At 40.7% G+C, this 24,154-nt stretch overlaps 2 protein-coding genes across 2 annotated transcripts; both read left to right on the plus strand.

Annotated features, from left to right (window-relative positions):
- The first annotated feature begins 12 nt into the window (after positions 1-12).
- On the plus strand, positions 13-972 carry LOC105603933 (putative olfactory receptor 2B8). The gene has a single exon (XM_042236853.1). It carries the CDS (start codon positions 13-15, stop codon positions 970-972), a length of 960 nt encoding a protein of 319 aa, XP_042092787.1.
- A 15,112-nt stretch (positions 973-16,084) lies between these two features.
- On the plus strand, positions 16,085-19,718 carry LOC105603806 (putative olfactory receptor 2B8). Its single transcript, XM_060403565.1, has one exon. It carries the CDS (start codon positions 18,522-18,524, stop codon positions 19,458-19,460), a length of 939 nt encoding a protein of 312 aa, XP_060259548.1. The 5' UTR covers positions 16,085-18,521; the 3' UTR covers positions 19,461-19,718.
- The last annotated feature ends 4,436 nt before the right edge of the window (positions 19,719-24,154 follow it).

The raw sequence follows: 24,154 nt of genomic DNA on the forward strand, positions 1-24,154 counted from the left end.
GTGCTAGCAAAGATGGAACAGAAAAATGAAAGTTCTTTCACTGGATTTATCTTACTGGGCTTCTCTGACAGGCTTCAGCTTGAGTCAGTCCTCTTTGTGGTCCTTTTGATCTTCTACATCTTCACTTTGCTGGGAAACACAACCATCATTGCATTGTCCTACTTGGATCCACGTCTCCACACTCCTATGTACTTTTTCCTGTCTAACTTGAGCTTTCTGGACATGTGCTACACAACTAGCATTGTTCCACAGCTCCTAGTTAATCTCAGCAGAGCAGACAAATCCATCTCCTTTGGTGGCTGTGTAGTTCAAATGTATATCTCTCTGGCATTGGGATGTACAGAATGTATTCTCCTAGGAGTTATGGCATTGGACCGCTATGCAGCTGTTTGCAGGCCCCTTCACTACACAGCAATCATGCATCCTCGTCTGTGTGCCCTGATGGCTTCTGCTTCATGGATCACTGGTTTTGCCAACTCCTTATTGCAGACAGTGCTTGTCTTCCTTTTACCTCGTTGTGGGAGAAATAAATTAGCCCACTTCTTTTGTGAGATCCCTCCTTTTCTCAAACTTGCCTGTGTTGACACCACTATGAATGTGTATGTGACATTTTTTGGCAGTGTCATCATTCTTCTCACACCTGTTTCATTAATCATGTTCTCCTATGGTCAGATTGTCAGGGCGGTCTTAAGAATAAAGTCCACTGCAGGGCAGAGAAAAGCGTTTGGCACATGTGGATCGCACCTCACAGTGGTCTCCCTGTTCTTTGGCACAGCCATCTCTGTGTATTTTCAGCCCAGCAGCAACAACTCCCAGGATCAGGACAAGTTTATGTCTCTCTTCTACACTGTCATTATCCCCATGACCAACCCCCTCATATATACGCTGAGGAACAGGGATGTGAAGGGGGCAATGAAGAAGGTGCTTTGGAAGGATTCTGACTCCAGAAGATGGCTTAGGAGGACAGTTTAACGGAAAGACTTTGAACGCCAGAACTATTTAGATATATATGTGTGTCCCATGAGTCATCTAAAATTTCCTTTGGCAACTCTGAATGGAATTTGTTTATTTCATTCCTTCTGAAAAGTGAGTGTTCAAATTCTAGGTTCACGTATTCATTTCAGTTTCCAGAGACACTGATTCAGTGTTCTGACAGCATCTGTTTTGTAGTTATTGTTTTTAAAGTTCTAGGGTTTTTCTTGTTTGCACTCCCTTTTAGGTACATATTTCCACATCTATTTGCAAAATGACATATGAATATATTACATGAAATCACAGCCAAAATAAGAACAGGAAACCACTGAAATGATGTAAGGAATATTAACATTTTATCATTTCCTAAGAACTGTTACTGCTCCAACACATGTGTTCAGATGTCAAAGGGTAGATATCAGTTAGCTTCTTCTGTATAACAAATCACTTCGAAACTTAGTTGCTTAAAACACCAACCATTAATTTATCTCACCATTATGTGTGTCAGCATTTGGGCTAAGTTTAGCTGGACAGTTCTTCTGGTCTCGGCTCCACTCACTCAAATGCCTGCATTAGGCTTCTGGGTCTACTTAGGGCTTCCTGATCTAGATTGCTACAGTTGTCATGGCTTCCATCTCTTTGATGTGGTCTCTTATGTTCCAGTACGATGGCCTGGAATGTTCATATGGGGAAGGCCAATTTCCAAGTCCTTGTGAATGATTTATTGTTTAAGATATGGCTACTCCTGCTTGCCTGTCCTGTCTTTCTTTGTGCATTGTTTACCTCCATAAATAGTAATTGTTAGAGTCTGTTCTTTGTTCTGCTTGGAGGGTCTAGGAGGTTACAGTGTATTTCCTCTTTTCCCAGTCAACAATAAGTAAGGCCTTCCCTGGTGGTCTAGTGGTAGAATCCTGCTGCCAATGCAGTGAACACAAGTTACATTCCTGGTCCAGGAAGTTCCTACATGGGGTGGAGCAACTAAGGCCGCGCACCACAGCTACCCAGCCAGCACTCTAGATCCCATGAGCCACAACTACTGAAGCTGGCATGCCCTAGAGCCTGTGGTCCCCAACAAGAGAAGCCACAGCAATGAAAAGCCCTTGCACCGCAGCTAGACAAAGCCTGCATGGAGCAAGAAAGAGCCGCAACAAAGACTGAGCATAGCAAAAACAAAAGAAAAAGTCCAATCAGTGGGAGGTCTTTCCTGTTGGCCCGGTGGTTAAGAGTCCTCACTTTCACTGCAGTAGTCTAGGGTTGCATCCCTGGTCCGGAAACTAAGATCTACATGCCATGCAGCATGGCCAAACATTAAAAACAAAGAGAACAAAGCAGTAAGTGGGGACACAGAGGGGTCTGTCACCAGCAAGTGCCCTACATGGAACTGCTCAGATTCAGAGTGAAGATTTGACTAATGGGAAATGGGGGCTGACGAGCAGATTATTTCTCCTTTTTTTCTCCTGGGATGGGGATCTGTTGGATGTCTCCTAAGACGTGCTTCAGGGGGACAAACGTGATTGAACACTTAGTTACTTCATACTAACAGCAAATTTGATAATGTATCCTTGACAAGTCCGCTTTTCTTCTGCTTGTGTTCCCTTTCTTTCACTCCTGATGCTGTATCTCATTCTGCATTAAGTGCTTGTGCATAAACCTTTGTTTCAAATTCTCTTTTCTGGGAAAGCCTAGGCTATGACCAAGAGTCTGGGGTCCTATAAAAATGTTCTGGATCATAAATAAGAATTTTGTAGGTTTTGACTGTCAAAGACATTTGCAACTGTTACCAACCCTTTGAAATTGGGCCCTAAAAATGGTCCTTCTGCTGGGTGTTGATTGTGCCAATAGAACAAGACAGGTCAGCTCAGAAGAAGCAAAGGAACTTCCCTGGTGGCCCAGTGGCTAAGACACTCTCAGTGCAGGGGACCTGGGTTTGATCCTTGCTTGGGCAACTAGGTCCTGCTTGCCACAACTAAGATCTGCCATAGTCAATTAAATACATAAAAAAAATACTATTAAAAAAAAGTAGAAGCAAAGGGAAGTTTTATCCTTTAGTCATAAAATGAGAAATGGGAGCTCACCATCTAGAATATGCCCTCTGCTGGACAGCCCGTCCTCAGGTTGCATGATTGGGGTCTCTCATCACTGGGAAGCAGGTCACAGGGTTCTCCCTGGGCAGGCGCAGCTGCCCTGCCTGTGGCTCCACACCCCAGTGCCACGTGCAGTGTCTCTGCACACGGCCTCCTGCCGCCATCTAGAATTTGTCATTCACAGCCCTTTTGCACACAGTTTAGGGCACAATGAGCTGAAGTTTAGGGCACAATGCCTCTGTACCAGGTACCCTACGAGAAAGCGAAACAAGACTAAGCACCAAGGAAAAGACAAAAAGAAGGTTAGAGTTTATTACCCAGATTCTACTTTCATTTTCTGGCAACTGCTAATGGTCATTACTCCTGGGAACCAAAAGAATGAAGGACATTACATGAGGAGAGATTTTGGAGAAAGAAGACTGATGACCAAAGTTGAGGCAGCTCAACATTTAATGATTGGGTCATAGAGAATTTTAAGACTTTTCTTGAGATTGGGAGGAAAATCCAGAGATGTGAGAGGAAAACTCTATTAGTTGAATTAAAGGCTAAGCTGCTATAAGAAGATGACCATGAAAATCCAGTAGCTTAAAGAAGAGTCCTTCTCTGTCTACCACTGTCTCTGTCCCCCGCTTTCTCTCTCAGGCAGGGGCGTAGCTTGTCAACAGTTGTGGAATATTTCTGCTCCACCTTATTCTTAGTGGCTCCCAACATTTGAAGGTTTGTCAAGACCTCTTAATTTTCTAAAGCGGAGGATCTCAGTCAGAATCTAGATAGAGTCTGATTGGGAGTTGGACCATCAGGTAATAACTTCAAATATGTAAGTATACCGCTTATGAATGAATGATGGGAAATGGTGAATGATGTGAGATTTGTGATCTCCGAGGAAGATTTAACTTCAGGACCAGGGACCAGGCTTGATCACTCAAGAGCTTTTGTATAGCAGAGTTTTATTAAAGTATAACAAGGGACAGAGAAAGCTTCTGACATAGACATCAGAAGGGGGATGGAGAGTGCCCCCCTGCTAGTGTTTAGCAGGATGCTTTTTGTCTGTTAGAAAGGTATTGATCAGATAAGAGAGACACCTGAAGGCTGATGGAGTTTCACCAGGCCCCTCTCCCGCAATATGCATTTTGGAGATAGGATGGCAGGAGGTGTGTCATGCCCCAGCCATAAAACAATTGATATGAATACCGGTTTGTTGAGTGATTATCAGCCAAAAGTTAGTGTTAGGTGGAACCATTTTGAAGAAAGGCAAATTCCAAAGCAAGATAACATGGTTTCATGAACATAGCTTAAGAAAAACATTTCCATAAGAAAAATGCGTGCGTTAGCTCAAGGTTTGAGAAAAGTTAAATTCAGGTGGAAAAAGGTGTCGTCATGGCAACAGAGAATTTTAAGAGAAAAAAGTCTGACACTTGTAGTTTGTTTCCTCTCCCTCTTAAGGGAGTGAGAAAAAATGTCTGACACTTGCAGCCTATTTCCTCCGACTGGAGACTCCTGGTCTTCCTACTTGTTACCCTCTTACCTGTTTCAGAAGACTGGGAGATGCAAGTTTCTGTCAGTTCCTTCCACATTTAGCCCTAAGTGGGAGGAGAGGGGGGAGTTGCGGGGCACAGGCAGAGAGTTAGGAACTTTTCTTTAGTTTGCTACTGTCCTGTTGGACTCAGGAACGCAAGCCCTGGCAGGGGCCTGGGCTACATGATAAGGAGTGTGTCCTCTGGCAGCAGCCACAAAACCTGGGTGGCCACAGAGGTGCACAAGCTCCTTTCACAGAGACACTGGTGACCTGGGGTGGGACAGAGGGAGAGCACGATGATGGCACCTGTTGGCGTCTCAGGTTTTGGTGAGGATTGCAGTTGACCCCGAGATATGTGTTAGAAGTCTTAGCTTTTAGGATAAGGAAATAGGCTTCTTTCAGGGAGAAGCTGGAGGTTTCAGTCTGTGTCTGTGTGCTGTTCCCTGGAGAGACGGCCACAGTGAGTCTGGGTGAGCCTGTTAAGAACTGTTTCTCAGTTCCTTATAGCCTCACGGATTTCATGGACACAAGCTTCATGGCTTTCAGAGCTCTATGTTTTGGAGGGTCAAGTCTCAGGTGTTAAGTCTTCAAAGTTAGGGTCCCAGATGTGGGGCACTTTGTTCCTCCAGGAGAAACTGACAGTGGTGACTTCCCACCTGCTTCTTTATTGTGGCTCCAAGGGTGGGTTTTATATAGAGATTTTGTCTCTCCCTCTTCTAATGATTTATTTATTTTTTCATCTTCCAATGATTTTAGTTTGGGCTTTTCTTATTCACCTTGTGTATAGGATTCACCCAGCTAGTTTCCACATTTCTTTTAGAAGAAGTTTTTCTGTGTGAAAGTGTAGATTCATTGTGTTTATGGGAGGGGAGAAGATCTGGAGCCAGTATGTCATTAGTGAACATGAACCTTCTACCCTTTTGAACAGCTTCCTCTCTCCTTTTCTCTCTCTTTGCCATTCTTGCTGTTTTGTGTCTCTGTCTGTCCCTCTTTTTCTCATTCTCTAGTTCTTTTTCTATTGAAGTCTTTTTTCTTTTTATACTTTTTATTTTGAAATAAATACAGATTGACGGGAAAGTCCAAAGTTAGTAGAGAGAAGTCTTGGATAAATTTGATCTATTTTCTCCCAGTGATTTTATATTATATAACTATGCTGTGCTGTGCTTAGTTGCTCAGTCATGTCTGACTCTTTGCAACCCCATGGACTGTAGCCCGCCAGGTACCTCTGTCCACGGGGATTCTCCAGGCAAGAATAATAGAGTGGTTGCCATGCCCTCTTCCAGGGAATCTTCCCAACCCAGTGATCAAACTGAGGTCTCATGCACTTCAGGCATATTCTGTACCATCTGAGCCACCAGGAAAGCCCAAGAATACTGGAGTGGGTAGCCTATCCCTTCTCCAGGGGATTTTCCTGACTCAGGAGTTGAACTAGAGTCTCCTCTATTGAAGGTGGATTCTTTACCAGCTGAGCTACCAGAGAAGCCCATTATACAACTATGAAGTGAAGTGAAGTGAAGTTGCTCAGTCATGTCCGACTCTTTGCTACCCCGTGGACTGTAGCCTACCAGGCTCCTCCCTCCATGGGATTCTCTAGGCAAGAATACTGGAGTGGGTTGCCATTTCCTTCTCCAGGGAATCTTACCGACCCAGGGATTGAACCTGGGCCTCCTGCATTGTGGGCAGACGCTTTAACCTCTGAGCCACTGGGGAAGCTCCTATGTATATATATTATACAACTATAATACCATTTAAAAACTAGGAAACTGACATAGGTACAATGTGTGTGTTTAAGTCTATGTAATATTTTCCCTGTTTAGTTTCCTATATGTACCATCACAATCAAGATATGGATTTATCCTATTACCACACACATATCCTTTGTGCTACCCCTTTAGAATCACTTCTAGTCTCTCCCTTCCCCTGAAAGTGAAAGTCAAAGTCACTCAGTCAGCATCCGACTCCTTTTGACCTCCTCTACTATGCCAAAGCCTTTGACTGTGTGGATCACAATAAACTGTGGAAAACTCTGAAAGAGATGGGAATACAGACCACCTGACCTGCCTCTTGAGAAATCTGTATGCAGGTCAGGAAGCAACAGTTAGAACTGGACATGGAACAACAGACTGGTTCCAAACAGGAAAAGGAGCACGTCAAGGCTGTATATTGTCACCCTGCTTATTTAACTTCTATGCAGAGTACATCATGAGAAACGCTGGACTGGAAGAAACACAAGCTGGAATCAAGATTGCTGGGAGAAATATCAATCACCTCAGATATGCAGATGACACCACCCTTATGGCAGAAAGTGAAGAGGAACTAAAAAGCCTGTTGATGAAAGTGAAAGAGGAGAGCGAAAAGTTGGCTTAAAGCTCAACATTCAGAAAACGAAGATTATGGCATCTGGTCCCATCACTTCATGGGAAGTAGATGGGGAAACAGTGGAAACAGTGTCAGACTTTATTTTTTTGGGCTCCAAAGTCACTGCAGATGGTGACTGCAGCCATGAAATTAAAAGACGCTTACTCCTTGGAAGAAAAATTATGACCAACCTAGATAGTATATTCAAAAGCAGAGACATTACTTTGCCGACTAAGGTCCATCTAGTCAAGGCTATGGTTTTTCCAGTAGTCATGTATGGATGTGAGAGTTGGACTGTGAAGAAGGCTGAGTACCAAAGAATTGATGCTTTTGAACTGTGGTGTTGGAGAAGACTCTTGAGAGTCCCTTGGACTGCAAGGAGATCCAACCAGTCCATTTTGAAGGAGATGAACCCTGTGATTTCTTTGGAAGGAATGATGCTAAAGCTGAAGCTCCAGTACTTTGGCCACCTCATGCAAAGAGTTGACTCATTGGAAAAGACTCTGATGCTGGGAGGGATTGGGGTCAGGAGGAGAAGGGGACAACCGAGGATGAGATGGCTGGATAGCATCACTGACTTGATGGACGTGAGTCTGAGTGAACTCCGGGAGTTGGTGATGGACAGGGAGGCCTGGCATGCTGTGATTCATGGTGTCTCAAAGAGTCAGACACGACTGAGCGACTGAACTGAACTGAACTCAACTAAATAGTCAAGGATATTGTTTTTCCAGTAGTCATGTATGGATGTGAGAGTTGGACTGTGAAGAAAGCTGAGTGCTGAAGAATTGATGCTTTTGAACTGTGGTGTTGGAGAAGACTCTTGAGAGTCCCTTGGACTGCAAGGAGATCCAACCAGTCCATTCTAAAGGTGATCAATCCTGGGTGTTCTTTGGAAGGAAAGATGCTAAAGCTGAAACTTCAATACTTTGGCCACCTCATGGGAAGAGCTGACTCATTAGAAAAGACTCTGATGCTGGGAGGGATTGGAGGCAGGAGGAGAAGGGGATGACAGAGGATGAGATGGCTGGATGGCATCACTGACTCGATGGACATGAGTTTGAGTGAACTCTAGGAGTTGGTGATGGACAGGGAGGCCTGGCGTGCTTCAATTCCTGGGGTCACAAAGAGTCGGACACGACTGAACGGCTGAACTGAACCGAACTATATAGTCTATTTAATTCTCTAGGCTGGAATACTGGAGTGGATAGCCTTTCCCAAACCAGGAATCGAATCAGAGTCCTCTGTATTGCAGGTGGATTCTTTACCACCTGAGCTATCAGGGAGGCTCCTCCCACGCCCTCCACCCCAAACCCCCTGTAAAACCGTTCCTAACTCCTGGGCAGTACTAATTTGGTCTCCATCTTTATTATTTTGTTATTTCATGGGTGTTATATAGATGGGATCATATTTAACCTATTAACATAGACTTATTTTCGTATAACATAATATCATTGAGATTCATCCAAGATGTTGTATCAATAGATTATTTTTTTATTATCATGTAGTATTCCATGGTATGTGTGTACCATCATTTGTTTAGAATATTTTAGTTGTTTTCAGCTTTTTACTGTTATAGATAAAGCTGCTATGAATAATTGTGCACAGGTTTTTGTGTGGAATAAATTTTTGTTTCTCTGTCATAAATGCCCAAGAGCATGATTACTGGGCTGTATGGCAAGTGCATATTTGATTTTTAAAGAAACAGCCAAGCTCTTTTATCAAATAGCTGCATCATTTTATTTTTCATTAACAATGTATGAGTGATTCAGTTTTTCCACAATCTCACCAACACTTGGTATTGTTCCTATATTTTTCATTTTTGTTGTTCTAGTAGGTGGGTGGTGATATGTCTTCATGGTCTTAACTCTCTCCATCTCTGGACACCCTATACAATATTGATCTTTACTTGGTCTCCTTATAAATGTGAGAAAATTCTAATTTAAGACTATTTTAAGGAAGATAGCTTTCTCTTAGATAGCTTATACTACTAACTAGCAGTAGTCTATTGCTCTGAAACAAAATGTGTTCTAGTGGGAAAAAGAGATTTTACATTTTTTGAAACTGCATTTGATGGTTAGGCCAAAGCCTTCCATAGACAGATGTTAAGCATTCCTGCCTTTTTCCTTGTATAGTCAAGTGTATAAGCTGTTTTGAAATTGATTGATCTTCAAACTTCAATACACACAATACCCTTCAGTTTCTTTCACTTTACTTTAGCAATTATAGCTATCCTGTTTAACTCAATCATTTGGATCGTAAATTCAAAGTCGAGTTGAACTGAAGCAAACCACGGAGATTCCATTTAAAAAGTCAATAGTTTAAATTAAAAAAAAAAACAAAACTATACGACAAAAGAAAAAAACAGTCGATAGTTTTTCTGCTTGTTTAAGTAAATTATTGCAACTCTCGATAGAAATTGAAGAATGTCATAGAGGAGATGATATTTTTCCTTAGCCACGTTAGAAGTTTGGGAGTAAAATGTGGGTGTTGTTGTTTAATATATTACCTTAAAGGTTAGAATCTGCCTAAACTTTAACTCTGTGATCTCTTAGAAGTTGGTTATAATTTGCTATATGACTCAGGGACTCAGCCCGGGGCTTTGTAAAACCTAGAGGAGTGAGATGGGGAAGAAGGCTCAAGAGGGAAGGGACATAGGTATACCTATGGCTGATTCATGTTGATATTTGGCAGAAACAAGTACAATAGTGTAAAGCAATTCTCCTTCAATTAAAATGAATAAATTGTATTATAAAACAAAGAAAAAAACAATTTGATTATGAATATTAGGTGAAATTAATTTACCGTTAAAGTTTGGTAACTGAATGAGTTCTTATTTCTATATGCAGAATTTCTTTTTTGCAATTGTGTGAAAAAAATCTCAATTATTTAGTAAAATATCTAAGCCATTAAAAGATGAAAGCTAAGATAACTGGGAAGTCTAGGGAGTTATCTGACCTCTGTCATTTATGAGAAATTATAAAAGAGACAGATTAGGTATCTTCTTGCGTTCTCCTTGATATTCATTTTCTCTAAGGGTTGTCATCTCTGGGCAGCTAGGCAACATCAGCTAATTAACAGTACAGGACATTCATTCTCCAGAGACTTCAGCCAGGTAAATAGTTTTCACCGGACCAGTTTTACTGCAGTTTCATACCAATCTCATGCTTTCATAATGAGCTCTCCATCATAGAGCCAAGACAGTATATTCAGAAGGAATCCTGAGAGTTTGAGATTGCCTTCCTAAATCATCCTACCAGCTAGACACAATGCTGATCTTCAGTCCTGTGAAGGTATTTGAAATTATCACAAGAAATATCTTCTGGCTTAAGGAGAACTTAAGGATATTCCAATGCTGATGGAGTCAACTTATGTACTCATTTCATACAGCCTGTGTCCTTAGTCTACACACCCAGGTCCCAATGCCCAGTACTGTGTTAAAGGCAGAAACTGGAAATGAGATAGGGAACGAGTTTCGAACACTCACATAAGGTGACTCAGACTGACAGGACTAGAACTTGATCTTTGTGGTACTTTAGGAATTGGTAAGTTAGTTTGTTTTCAGTTGCAAGTGTTCTTTAAAAGGGAATGCATGTAAGAATTAAAGATTTTAAAATTAAAAAAAATAAAAATATAAAAAAAAAAAAAAAAAAGCTAAACTGAGTAACATACATGTCAGTTGGCAAAAGAAACAGAAGTTCCTAAGGAAATTTATCCAATTGAAGAACTAAACTGAAGTGTTCCTTATGGAAGCCAATTTTGTGTTCCCAGACATTTCATCCCATTGTAGTATATTCATTATGTCTCAGTATGGATATGTTGAACAATTTAAATTCAGGATATTTGGCCGTCATAAAATATGTCCTTCAGTAATTGAATAATAGCATATATGTGAATGTGAAAATATTAGACTATACACTTTCATTTTTTCCTCAACTCCTATTTACTGTGAAATTACAGAATGTTTCTTAAAGTGTATTGTCAATATCTATAGTTTCTAAACATTCATTTTCTCAAAGAAATGAACATATGTAGTCTTCCAAATGGTAGTTTGATAATTACAACAATGAAGGTCCATTTCATGGTTACTGTGTCAATGCATTTTTTAGTTTATTGTTAATGAAAAATGATCATTCTTCAATTGAGGAGAAATACCAATTTGAGAAGAGAAACGTGGGTCAGACAAGGTGATCTGAATGTTTAATTTATTGGTGAATTAAGCAAATGACAATTTTTTGATGGCCTTGCACTGAGGTGATGTGTAGTGTACACTGGTGACTGTCCTTTCATCCTTGTACACACTTATGAATGGACTCTACGTTTTGTATGAATAGACTGTAGGTTTTGTATGAATGCTTTTGGTGTCCAGTTCAGATGTTTCCTACTGGCTGGTGGGTGCACCAGTCCACACGATATTTGTCATGAGTATTGACTGATAGCTTCAGAGCCCATTCCTTCTTCAGAAAATTGCCATCAATTGAATGGGAGCCACATTACCAGGAGGTCTCCTGATGTTAGTTGGGTCAGCTTGCAGTCAATGACAGACTCTTAGGATATATAAAGGGCTGACTTTTTGTCAAGGTGGAATTACATCTGACACAATGCATGCTCCACAGCTTGTTATTCTGTATGTCAGTACCTAGTCACATTTAAATGACTAGATATTTAAATTAACCTGAATTAAATTTAAATTTAAAATTCAGTTCCTTAGCTGCCACCCTTGAAATGCTCAGTCAGCAACATGCGGGTAGCAGTGATTATATTAGTGAAGACAGAATACTTTTTATCAGCAGATAGTTCTGTTGGAGAGTCATATGCCATCTTTCTCTGGGACCAGGCTTATGCTATTCCATTTGCGATTACATCCTTGCTTAGCAGCATTGTCCGCTCTATTTTGCTCTTTGATTCTCTTTATCCTGAGAACATTCGATCAATAAACAGCTTGCAAAGAAATTCCTACTTCAGCTTCTCCTTCCCAAGCTGGCCAAACGTTGTCCATATTGATTAGAACTATTATTTCTGATACCATGATAGATCCACTTCTTCCTCATTTGTAAGTCCTTCATTGCCATTAGGGACCAGGCCTAATGTATTGGAGTTAAGCTGAGACAGAAGGATTATTAAAGCAAGAGTGATTCAGTTATGGCTCTGAGGCTGCAGGGGTTTGGTCTGCACCTTTTCAGGATTCCTTGAGGAACTGGATAGGGCAGAGTTTGAACTTTAAATTTATCACTGAATGTTGCATGATTTGAGATCTCTTAAAGAGACATTATCTTGAGATCTTTTGTCTTTAAAATGGTTTGCACACCAAGTAGTTAGTTTTCTTGAAATACTTATATTCTTCCACTAAAATTTCAGTTATATTATGTGTTAGTAATATACAGTTATTATAATTGTAAATATACCTCTAGCACTGATATGTGTCTGTATTAAGCATTTAACCTCTCTCATTTGATGCCTCTTCTCTTAATTAGTATAGTGGAATTGTGTTCTTGTGAGATATAATTTTCTATCATATTCTTTTAAAAAATAATTATGTAAGATGTCATCTTTTATTGTAGAATCTGTTAATTTTACCTACTTAATATTTTCTATATATACATACATATACTTTGATTTTTCAATTATTTGTCATTTGTACCCAAATATTTATTGATATGTAGCTTGTATAGTGGAATTTGCCTGTTTTATGTCATATCATGATGGTTATCAAGGAAAGTATTTGTTGTTCCTGTAGCTAGGATGAATGTGTTTAATATTTCTAGTTTTTATTATTTATGTTATTTTATTATTTATGTAGTTTGTCTCATACTACTCGGTATTCCTTGTTGTGTTAAGTCAGTTGATATGTATTTTAACATAGATGATGATTCCCGATTAAAAACCAGAATTCTTTAAATGTGGTGTGTGTGTGTGAAGTCGCTTAGTCATGTCCAACTCTTTGCGACCCTGTGGACTGTAGCCCGCCAGTATCCTCTGTCCATGGGATTCTCCAGGCAAGAATACTGGAGTGGGTTGCCATTTCCTTCTCCAGGGGATCTTCCCAACCCAGGGATCCAACCCAGGTCTCCTGCTTTGCAGGTAGACGCTTTGTCCTCTGAGCCACCAGGGAAGCAAGGAAATAAAAATTTCCCATTTAACCTTAGCCAAGAAATATTCCTTACCTTGAATCATTGCCTTCTGTGGTGGTGCAAACAGCTTTAGGAAGGGTGGGTGCTGAGTAGGGAAGGAGCAAGGGATTGGTGTGACCCAGGCCAGCAGAATGTACTCTTGAGATCATTGTGATGATGCATCTTGCACCTTGAAGTTTCCCATATCTGATTTACTCAGGAAGGGATAACTTCCTGAATTTCTTTAGAGAAAAGAATTTAAAGAAGACAAATATGACATTGCTATCCTAATTACCTTCCAGTGTAATATACACTTGGACTGGAACCATTTGTAACATACAAAGACAATTATATTCTTTTTTTTTCTGTTTTAGTTGGTGTTACTTTTGTTTGTTGTTGTCTGATATTAAATTTTTCAACCTAAAATCATTCATTTTTATACCTGTCAGATACTTGGCCATTCAGCATCCTTTTTCTAATAAATGAATATTATTCTGTATAGTTGCACATGGTTCGAACCACTTCATCTTGGCAAGATTTTATCTTAAATCAATTGCTGTTCTGGTCCTTATTGATATGATGATAAAATATGCCATCATTTTATAACACTGGTCCATTATTGTATTGGTGTTTTCCTTTGATGAATTAACACTTTATATTTGCCCTTCACTTTGTTGAATGCTTTCTTTATTAAGTACATTTAGGAAAGTTTTCCAGCAGCGCCTCTAGGATGAATGTGTCAGTATTTGTATATATGTTCATGACACTGAGACATAGCTTGTATTTGCTCTTCTGAGCAGGTGTGAGTCAGGGAACATATCCTGTCATTGCACATTTAGACTATCTGTCAAAATTTTATAATTCTGTTATAAATTTTGCTCTATACAGGCTTCTGTTGTGGATACCACAGATCACATTCTTATAAGAAATCAAAGGAAGAATGAAATCATATGAAATTGTAAACTCTGCCATCAGCAGTGGTGTCCCCTGAATTTTATTATATTCATGTCTGGCAATAAAGCAATGTGTTTGCTAAAAACACAAACTTTGATATCAAAGAGACCTAATTTGTGTTTACAGATTTAGGATTTTAATAATCTTGGCTAAGCTACTTAACCACTTTAATCTATCTCTTCAAATATAGAAGGGTAACAGTAATAAATGTCAAACTTTTTTTGAAGATAGTTGACACTATGCATGTAAATGCTTTAGAGCATATCAAACAATCAACAATACCAACAGTATTGGCATTATTATTATTATTTTCAAAGATGTTTCTTTATTTACTCATTTAATTTTTGACTGCCTTGGATCTTGGTTGCTGCTCACAGGCTTTCTCCAGCTGCAGCAAGCAGAGGCTACTCTTTAGTTGTGGTGCGCCGGCTTCTCACTGTGTTGTCTTCTCTTGTGGAGCATGAGCTTCAGTGATTGTGGTGCAGGAGACAGTAGTTGTGGCGGATGTGTATGGCTGCCCCATGCATATGGAATCATAGTTGTCCTGCTCATGCAGGATCTTTCTTGACCAGGGATCAAACCTGTGTCCCTTACATTGCATGACAGACTCTTCACCACTGGACCACCAGGGCATCCCAGCAGTATTAGCTATAAGTAGCATATCATTACAGCCTTCAAAACTTGGATACTTATCAAACTTTACATGTGATAAGTTTTATTAAATATTGTTTTTGGAGGTGTGTGAACACTATAGTGCTCTTCTGTACTGTTTTGTGATCGAGTGTTAAGTTAGATGAGCTTAATCCTTCTCATATATGATGTATTAAATTTCTATTATGTGTCCTTTTTACATTTCAAACCATCTGATTTTTTTTCTTTCCTTACCACTAAAATATGGGACATGGAGGACATTTATGCCATTGATGAAGGAATATTCCCCAGGGCCCCTCCACCATTACCTCTTCTTTCATTTGACTCTTTGCAGTTGTTGTTCAGTTGCTCAGTCATGTCGGACTTTGCAACCCCAGGAATTGCAGCATGCCAGGCTTCCCTGTCTTTCACCATCTCAAGTTCATGTCCATTGAGTCAATGATGCCATCCAACCATTTCATCCTCTGTCCATCCCTTCTCCTCCTGCGGTCAATCTTTTCCAAAATCAGGGTCTTTTCCAATAAGTTGGCCTTTTGGATCAAGTGGCTAAAGTTTTGGAGCTTCAGCGTTAGCATCAGTCCTTCCAGTGAGCATTCAGTGTTGATTTCCTTTAGGATTGACTGGTTGGATCTCCTTGCAATCCAAGGAACTCTCAAGAGTCCTCTCCAGCACCACAATTCAAAAGCATCAATTCTTTGGTACTCAGCCTTCTTCATGGTTCAATTCTCATATCCATACATAATTACTGGAAAAACCATAGCTCTGAGTGTACGGACCTTTGTTGGTAAAGTGATGTCTCTGCTTTTAATACACTATCTAAGTTTGTCACAGCTTTTCTTTCAAGGAGCATGTGTCTTCTAATTTCATGGCTGCAGTCACCATTTGTAGTGATTTTGGAGCCCAAGAAAATAAAATCTGTCATTGCTTCCACTTTTCTTCCATCTATTTGCCATGAAGTGATGGGCCCAGATGCCATGATCTTAAGTTTTTTGAATGTTAAGTTTTAAGCCAGCCATTTCACTCTTCTCTTTCACCTTCATCAAGAGGCTCTTTAGTTCCTCTTAGCTTTTTGCCATCAGGGTGGTATCATCTGCATATCTGAGGTTGTCGATATTTCTCCCAGCAATCTTGATTCCAGTTTGTGAGTCATTCAGCCTGGCATTTCACATGATGTACTCTGTATATAAGTTAAATAAGCAGGATGACAATACACAGTCATGAATGTACTCCTTTCCCAATTTTGAAGCAGTCTGTTGTTCCATGTATGGTTCTAACTGTTGCATCTTGACCTGCATATGGGTTTCTCAGGAGACAGGTTAGGTGGTCTGGTATTCCCATCTCTTTAAGGATTTTCCACAGTTTGTTGTGGTCCAACAGTCAAAGGCATTAGTGTCGTCATTGAAGCAGAAGTAGATTTTTTGGGAAATTCCTTTGCCTTTTTTTTTTTTGACTTCCCTGGTGCCTCAGACAGTAAAGCGTCTGCCTACAATGTGGGAGACCCAGGTTTGATCCCTGGATTGGGAAGATCCTCTGGAGAAGGAAATGGCAACCCACTCCAGTACTCTTGCCTGGAAAATCCCATGGACGGAGGAGCATGGTAGGCTACAGTCCATGGGGTCGCAAAGAGTCGGACATGACTGAGCAACTTTACTTACTTGCTTTTTTTATGATCCAACTAATAATGGCAATTTGATCTCTGATGTGATTCCCAGGTGGCACTAGTGGTAAAGAACCAGCCCGCCAATGCAGGAGATATAAGAAATGTGGGTTTGATCCCAGGGTTGCGATGATCCCGTGGAGGTGAGCACGGCAACCCACTCCAGTATTCTTGCCTGGAGAATCCCATGGATAGAGGAACCTGGAGGGCTACAGTACATGGGGTCACAAAGAGTCAGACATGACTGAGTGAGTAACACTTTCACACTTTTTCCTTTACTCAGTTTTTATTAGCATTTATTTTATGACAATTTTGTATCAGTTTCTTTCACACAGGAGTGAGTCTACACCCAATTCAGATTCAGATTTTGAAAGCCTTAGAAGCATTAAAAATGTACTATGTGCCTAACCATTTGAATACAATAGAACTGAATTATATACCTTCTTATGCTGCTTAAGTTAATGGATGAAAAAGTAAAATTGAAGTCGGTCAGTTGTGTCCAACTCTCTTCAACTCTTTGGACTGTAGCCTGCCAAGCTCCTCCACCCATGGGATTTTCTAGGCAAGAATACTGGAGTGGGTTGCCATTTCTTTCTCCAGGGGATTTTGCCGACCCAGGGATCAAACTCGGATCTCCTGCATTGCAGGCAGACTGTTTACTGTCTGAGCCACCAGTGAATCCTAATGATCATGTTTATGCAGTAATAAGTAGTTGGATGAATATGATAGTCAGTTAACCTTAGAGCTAGTATTGTGTTCAGGTTGGTGTAAGTAATGTTTCAAAATAGCTCCCAGAAAGGTGCATATGTAAAATTAACCTAATGTAAATGAATGTTCTTAGATTTTTATAACACCAAAATGTGCTTTTCTTTATTTCTTCTCTTGTATTACTAATACTTTTAGTTTCACATTCTATCTTTGACCTGTCACCACACTGACAGTGCACCTGTGTTTGTATGTGTTCATCTATTTAATTATTTATCATAGGGAGTGTTGTAAAGCATTACACTTTGTGCAGACTACACAGTTGGATATCTTTAGAAAATATTTATCTTGATTAAAATGTTGATAGTGACTAATCGTATCTTCTTTAGGAATTCCAGGCATTTTAGTTGCTGATAATATAAGAAAATGACATCAACAGAAAGACGAGGTAAGTTCAGGTCATTGGGTTTTGAACTTCTGCTGTGAACTGACTATTTTTGTGGTTTACTCACTATGTCATGTCTGACTCTTTACGACCCTACGGACTATAGCCCACCAGCTTCTCTGTACTAGAGTGGATTGCCATTGTCTTCTCCAGTGTATCTTTCCGAAACAGGGACTGAACCAGCATTTCCTGCATCTCTTTCAGGTTCTTTACTGGTGAGTCATCAGGGAACCCCATGAACTGACTATGCGCAGTGAATAAAGTTTTGGAGTTCTTGTTAAATTAGTGTCATAATTTTAGTTATCTCAAGGGCAAGCGTTAAGCACTATAATTGAATGGTGATTTTTCAAACTCTCAAAATTTTATTTTTATGTTTTTTTTTTATTTTTTACTACTATACAAAATGATTGGTGTATAGCATTCACAAATATAATGTATTAGGAGTAGAAAGATAAAAATTTTGTCAAAATGTTTGCATGAAGCACTATTAGTGATACTTTGAATATAATATAATTCTTTGTATAAATATGTTCTAACTCATAAATTTCTATATCTGAATGCATTTTCGAGATTATTTTCTATTATTCAGTTACATGTGAGGTATGTACACATACAGTTGTCTAGAATAATGAGATACATATTTAAAATAAACTTTCTTCCTCTGTCTACATCTTTCTTACTCTTTCTAATCACTCTGCCTTGATTTTCCCTCATTTCCACTTTCTCTAAAATTTACGTATATAATGATCATAATTCAATCCTATTCATCTCAATCACAAAAGACATTTTATATCTATGATTGATGCAAACTAAGATGCATTATTTGATCTTATTATTTTATTTTTTGTATTGAATATCAATATATAACTTTTTGTGAAGAGTATAGAACTAATTGATTTAAGATATATCAATTTCAATGAGTACATCATTTATTCAAATAATTGTATATAAAATACTATGGCCATGCCTTTGAACATGATAGATTTTCCTCTTTAATCCTGCTCTTTTTTGGAAAATAGCTTTTATAAATTGCTAAATGCTTGGTTTGACAGGAGCCCTGTGCTAGCAAAGGATGGAACAGAAAAATGGAAGTTCTTTCACTAGGTTTATCCTACTAGGTTTCTCTGACAGGCCTCAACTTGAGCTAGTCCTCTTTGTGGTCCTTTTGATCTTCTACATCTTCACTTTGCTGGGAAACACAACCATCATTGCATTGTCTTACTTGGACCCATGTCTTCACACCCCAATGTACTTTTTCCTGTCTAACTTGAGCTTTCTGGACATGTGCTACACCACCAGCATCGTTCCCCAGTTCCTGGTTAATCTCAGTGGAGCAGACAAATCCATCTCCTTTGGTGGCTGTGAAGCTCAGTTCTTCATCTCTCTGGCATTGGGATGTACAGAATGTATTCTCCTAGGAGTTATGGCATTTGACCGCTATGCGGCTGTTTGCAGGCCCCTTCACTACACAGTAATCATGCATCCTCGTCTGTGTGCCCTGATGGCTTCTGCTTCGTGGGTCACTGGTTTTGCCATCTCCTTATTGCAGACAGTGCTCACCTTCCTTTTACCACTTTGTGGGAGAAATAAATTAGACCACTTCTTTTGTGAGATCCCTCCTTTTCTCAAACTTGCCTGTGTTGACACCACTATGAATGTGTATATGACCTTTTTTGCCAGTGTCATCATTCTTCTCACACCTGTTTCATTAATCATGTTCTCCTATGGTTGGATTGTCAGGGCAGTCTTAAGAATAAAGTCCACTGCAGGGCGGAGAAAAGCTTTTGGCACGTGTGGATCGCACCTCACAGTGGTCTCCCTGTTCTTTAGCACAGCCATCTCTGTGTATTTTCAGCCCAGTAGCAGCGACTCCCAGGATCAGGAAAAGTTCATGTCTCTCTTCTACACTGTCATTATCCCCATGACCAACCCCCTCATATATACGCTGAGGAACAGGGATGTGAAGGGAGCGATGAAGAAGGTGTTTTGGAAGGCCTCTGACTCCAGATGATGGCTGAGGAGGACAGTTTAATGGAAGGACCTTGAACGCCAGTGCTCTTTAGATGTATCTGTGTGTCCCGCATGAGTCACCTAAAATTTCCTCTGACATTTCTGAAGGGAATTTGTTTCCTTCATTCCCTTTGAAAAGTGAGTGTTTAACTTTTAAGTTCATGTATTCATTTCAACTTCCAGGGATGTTGATTCAGTGTTCTGATAGCATCTGTTTTGAGGTTATTGTTTTTTAAAGCTCCAGGGATTTTTCTTGTTTGCATTCCCTTTTAGGTACATCATTCATCATCTATTTGCAAAAAGATACATGAAATTATTACATGAAAGCATAGCCAAAATAAGAACAGGAAACCACCAAAAAGCTGTAAGGAATATTAACATTTTATCATTTCCTAAAAATTGCTGCTTCCACAACACATGTATTCCGATGCCAATAGGTAAATTGGCATCTACAATTGATTAGCTTTTTCTATATAACAAATCACTTCAAAAATTAAGTTCCTTAAAACACCAGCCATTAATTTATCTCACAATTATGTGCATTAGCAATTTGGGCTAAGCTTAGCTAGACAATTCTTCAGGTCTTGGCTGGACTCACTCAAATGCCAGCAGTTAGCTTCCGGGTTGACTTAGGGCTTCCTGATCCAAGACTGCCACAGTTGGCATGATTTCCATCTCCTTGATGTGGTGTCTTGTCTTCCAGTAGGATGGCCTGGAATGTTCATATGGGGAAGGCCGATTTCCAAGTTCTTGTGACCCATTACTTGTTGAAATTATGGCTACTCTCCTGCTTGACTGTCCTGTTTCTCTTTGTGCATTCTTTACCTCCATAAATAGTAACTGTTATGTTCTGTTCTTTATTTCACATGGAAGGTTTAGGAGGTCATAGTGTGTTTTCATGGCCTCTTTCCCCAGTCAGCAATAAGTAGGTGCTTCCCTAGTGGTCTAGTGGGAGAATCCTGCTGCCAATGCAGTGAACACAAGTTACATTCCTGGTCCAGGAAGTTCCTACATGATGCAGAGCAACTAAGGCCATGTGCCACAGCTACCCAGCCAGCTCTCTAGATCCCATGAGCCACAACTACTGAAGCCAGCACCCCCTAGAGCCCGTGGTCCCCAGAAAGAGAAGCCACAGCAATGAGAAACCCTTGCACCGCAGCTAGAGAAAGCCTGCATGGAGCAATGAAGAGCCACAACAAAGACCAAGCACAGCAAAAACAAAAGAAAAAATCCAATCAGTGGGAGATCTTTCCTGTTGGCCTGTGGTTAAGAGCCCTCGCTTTCACTGCAGAGGTTGAGGGTTCCATCCCTGGTCAGGAGACTAGAACCCACATGCCATGCAGCATGGCCAAACATTATAAAACAAAGAGAACAAATCAGTAAGTGGGGACACAAAGGGGTCTGTCACCAGGAAGGGCCCTACATGGGACTGGTCAGATTCAGAGTGAAGATTTGACTAATGGGAAATGGGGGCTGATAAGTAGATTATTTTTCCTTTCTTCTCCTGGGCTAGGGATCTGTTGGATATCTCCTAGGACATGCTTTAGGGGGACAGATGTGATTGAGCACCCAGTTACTCCATACTAACGGCAAATTTGATAATGTATCCTCGACAAGTCCGCTTTTCTTCCTCTTCTGTTTCCTTTCTTTCACTCCTGATGCTGTATCTCATTCTTCATTAAGTGCTTGTTCACAAACCTTTGTTTCAAGTTCCCTTTTCTGGGAAGGCCTAAGCTATGACATAGAGTCTGGGGGCCTATGGAAATCATCTGGATCATAAATACAAACTTTGTCAAAGATATTTGCAACTGTTACCAATGCTTTGAAGTTGGGCCCTAAAAATGGTCCTTCTGCTGGGTGTTGATCTTGCCAATAGAACAAGATGGAGTTCAGATCAGGAGCAAAGGAACTTCCCTGGGGGCCCAATGGCTAAGACTCTGCACTCCCAGTGCAGGGAAGCTGGGTTTGATCCTTGCTTGGGCAACTGGGTCCTGCATGCCTCAACTAACACACGGCACAGCCAAATAAATACATAAAAATAAATAAATATTTTTAAAAAGTAGAAGCAAAGGGAAGTTTCATCCTTTAGTCATAAAATGGAGAAATGGGAGCTCATCATCTAGAGTATGCCCTCTGCTGTACAGCCCATCCGCAAGTTGCGTGACTGGGGTATCTTATCATTGTGAAGTGGGTGGCCGGGTTCTGCCTGAGCAGGCACACCTGTGCTGCCTGTGGCTCCACACCCCAGTGCCAGGTGCAGCGTCTCTGCACACGGCCTGCTGCCGCCAATTTGTCATTTACAGCCCTTCTGCACACAGTCCCCTGAGCTGAAGTTTGGGGCACAATTCCTCTGTACCAGGTACCCTATGAGAAAGTGAAACAAGACTAAGCACCAAGGAAAAGACAAGAAAGAAGGTTAGAGTTTATTACCTAGATTCTATTTTCATTTTCTGGCAACTGCTAATGGTCATTACTCCTGGGAACCAAAAGAATGAAGGACATTACATGAGGAGAGATTCTGGAGAAAGAAGACTGATGACCAAAGTTGAGGCAGCTCAACATTTAATGATTGAGTAATAGAGAATTTTAAGACTCTTCATGAGATCGGGGGGAAAATCCAGAGATGTGAGAGGAAAACTCTATTAGTTGAATTAAAGGCTAAGCTGCTATAAGAAGATGACCATGAAAATCCAGTGGCTTAAAGAAGAGTCTTTCTCTGTCTACTGCTGTTTCTGTCCCCTGCTTTCTCTCTCAGGCAGGGGTGTAGTTTGTCAACAATTATGGAATATTCCCACTCCGCCTTATTCTTAGTGGCTTCCAGCATTTGAAAGGTTGTCAAGACCTCTTAATTTTCTAAAGGGGATGAACTCAATCAGCATCTAGATGGAGGCTGATTGGAAGTTGAACCATCAGGGAATAACTTTTCAAATATGTAAGTATACTGCTGATAGCTTATGGTGAATGATGTCAGATTTGTGATCTCTGTAGATTTAACTTTGGGACCAGGGACCAGGCTTAATCACTCAAGAGCTTCTGTATAGCAGAGTTTTATTAAAGTGTAACAAGGGAGAGAGAAAGCTTCTGAGAGAGACATCAGAATGGGGACAAAGCGTGCCCCCTTGGTAGTCTTTAGCTCTATGTTTTATGTCTGTTAGAAAGCTATTAATTGGATAAGAGAGACACCTGAATGCTGATGGAGTTTCACCAGGCCCCTCTACCACAATATGCATTTTTGAGATAGGGTGGCAGGAGGTATGTCATCCCTCAGCCATAAAACAATTGATATGAATACTGGTTTATTGAGTGATTATCAGCCAAAAGTTAGTCTTAGGTGGAACCATTTTGAAGAAAGGCAAATTGCAAAGCAAATACATGGTTTCATGAACATAGCTTAAGAAAAACATTTCCATAAGAAAAACGCATTGGTTAGTTCAAGGTTTGAGAAAAGTTAAGTTCTGGTGGAAGAGGTGTCATCATGGCCACAGAGAATTTTAAGAGAAAAAAGTCTGACAATTGTAGTTTGTTTCCACCTGCCTCTTAAAGTGAAGTTACTCAGTTGTGTCCGATTCTTTGCAACACCATGGACTGTAGCCCTACCAGGCTCCTCCTTCCATGGGATTTTCCAGGCAAGATTACTGGAGTGGGTTGCCATTTCCTTCTCCAGGAGATCTTCCTGACCCAGAGATTGAACCCGGGTCTCCTGCATTATAGGCAGAGGCTTTACAGTCTGAGCCACCAGGGAAGTCCTGCCTCTTAAGGGAGAGAGAAAAAATGTCTGACATTTGTAGCCTATTTCCTCCTTTTGGAGACCCCTGGCCTTCCTGCTTGTTACCTCTCTCCTGTTTCAGGAGAAGAGTGGGAAACGCGAGTTTTTGTCTGCTCCTTCCACATTGAGCCCTAAGTTGGGGCGCACAGGCAGCCAGTTAGGAATATTTCCTTACTTTGCTACTGTCCTGTTAGACCCAGGAACACAAGCCCTGTAGGGGGCCTGGGCTACACGATAAGAGCGTGTCCTTGGGCAGCAGCCCCAAAACCTGGGCGGCCACATATGTGCACAAGCTCCTTTAGAGACACTGGTGGCCTGGGATGGGACAGAGGGAGAGCATGATGATGGCACCTGTTGACTTCTCAGGTGTTTGGTGAGGATTGCAGTTGAACCCTAGATATGTGTTAGGAGTCTCAGCTTTTAACATAAGGAAATAGGCTTCTTTCAGGGAGAAGCTGGAGGTTTCAGTCTGTGTCTCTGTGCTGTTTCCTGGAGAGATAGCCACAGTGAGTCTGGGTGAGCCTGTTAAGAATTGTTTCTCAGTTCCTTATAGCCTCATGGATTTCATGGAGACAATCTTCACTGGCTTTCAGAGCTCCATGTTTTGGAGGGTCATGTCTCAGGTGGAAGTCTTCAAAGATAAGGTGCCAGGTGTGGGACACTTTGTTTCCCAGGGAGAAACTGGCAGTGAGGACTTCCCTCCTGATTGTATATTGTGGCTCCAAGGATGGGGTTTATGCAGAGATTTTGTCTCTGCCTCTTCTAATGCTTTATTTATTTTTTTTTATCTTCTAATGATTTTAGTGTGGGGTTTTTGTTATTCACGTATAGGATTCACCCAGCTACTTTCTGCATTTCTTTTTGAAGGAGTTGTTCTGTGTAAAACTGTAGATTCACTGTGCCCAGTGGGAGGAAAGGAGATCTGGAAC

Source organism: Ovis aries, chromosome 20 (genome assembly GCF_016772045.2).
Source record: "Ovis aries strain OAR_USU_Benz2616 breed Rambouillet chromosome 20, ARS-UI_Ramb_v3.0, whole genome shotgun sequence".
In the NCBI taxonomy this organism is placed as follows: Eukaryota; Metazoa; Chordata; class Mammalia; order Artiodactyla; family Bovidae; genus Ovis; species Ovis aries.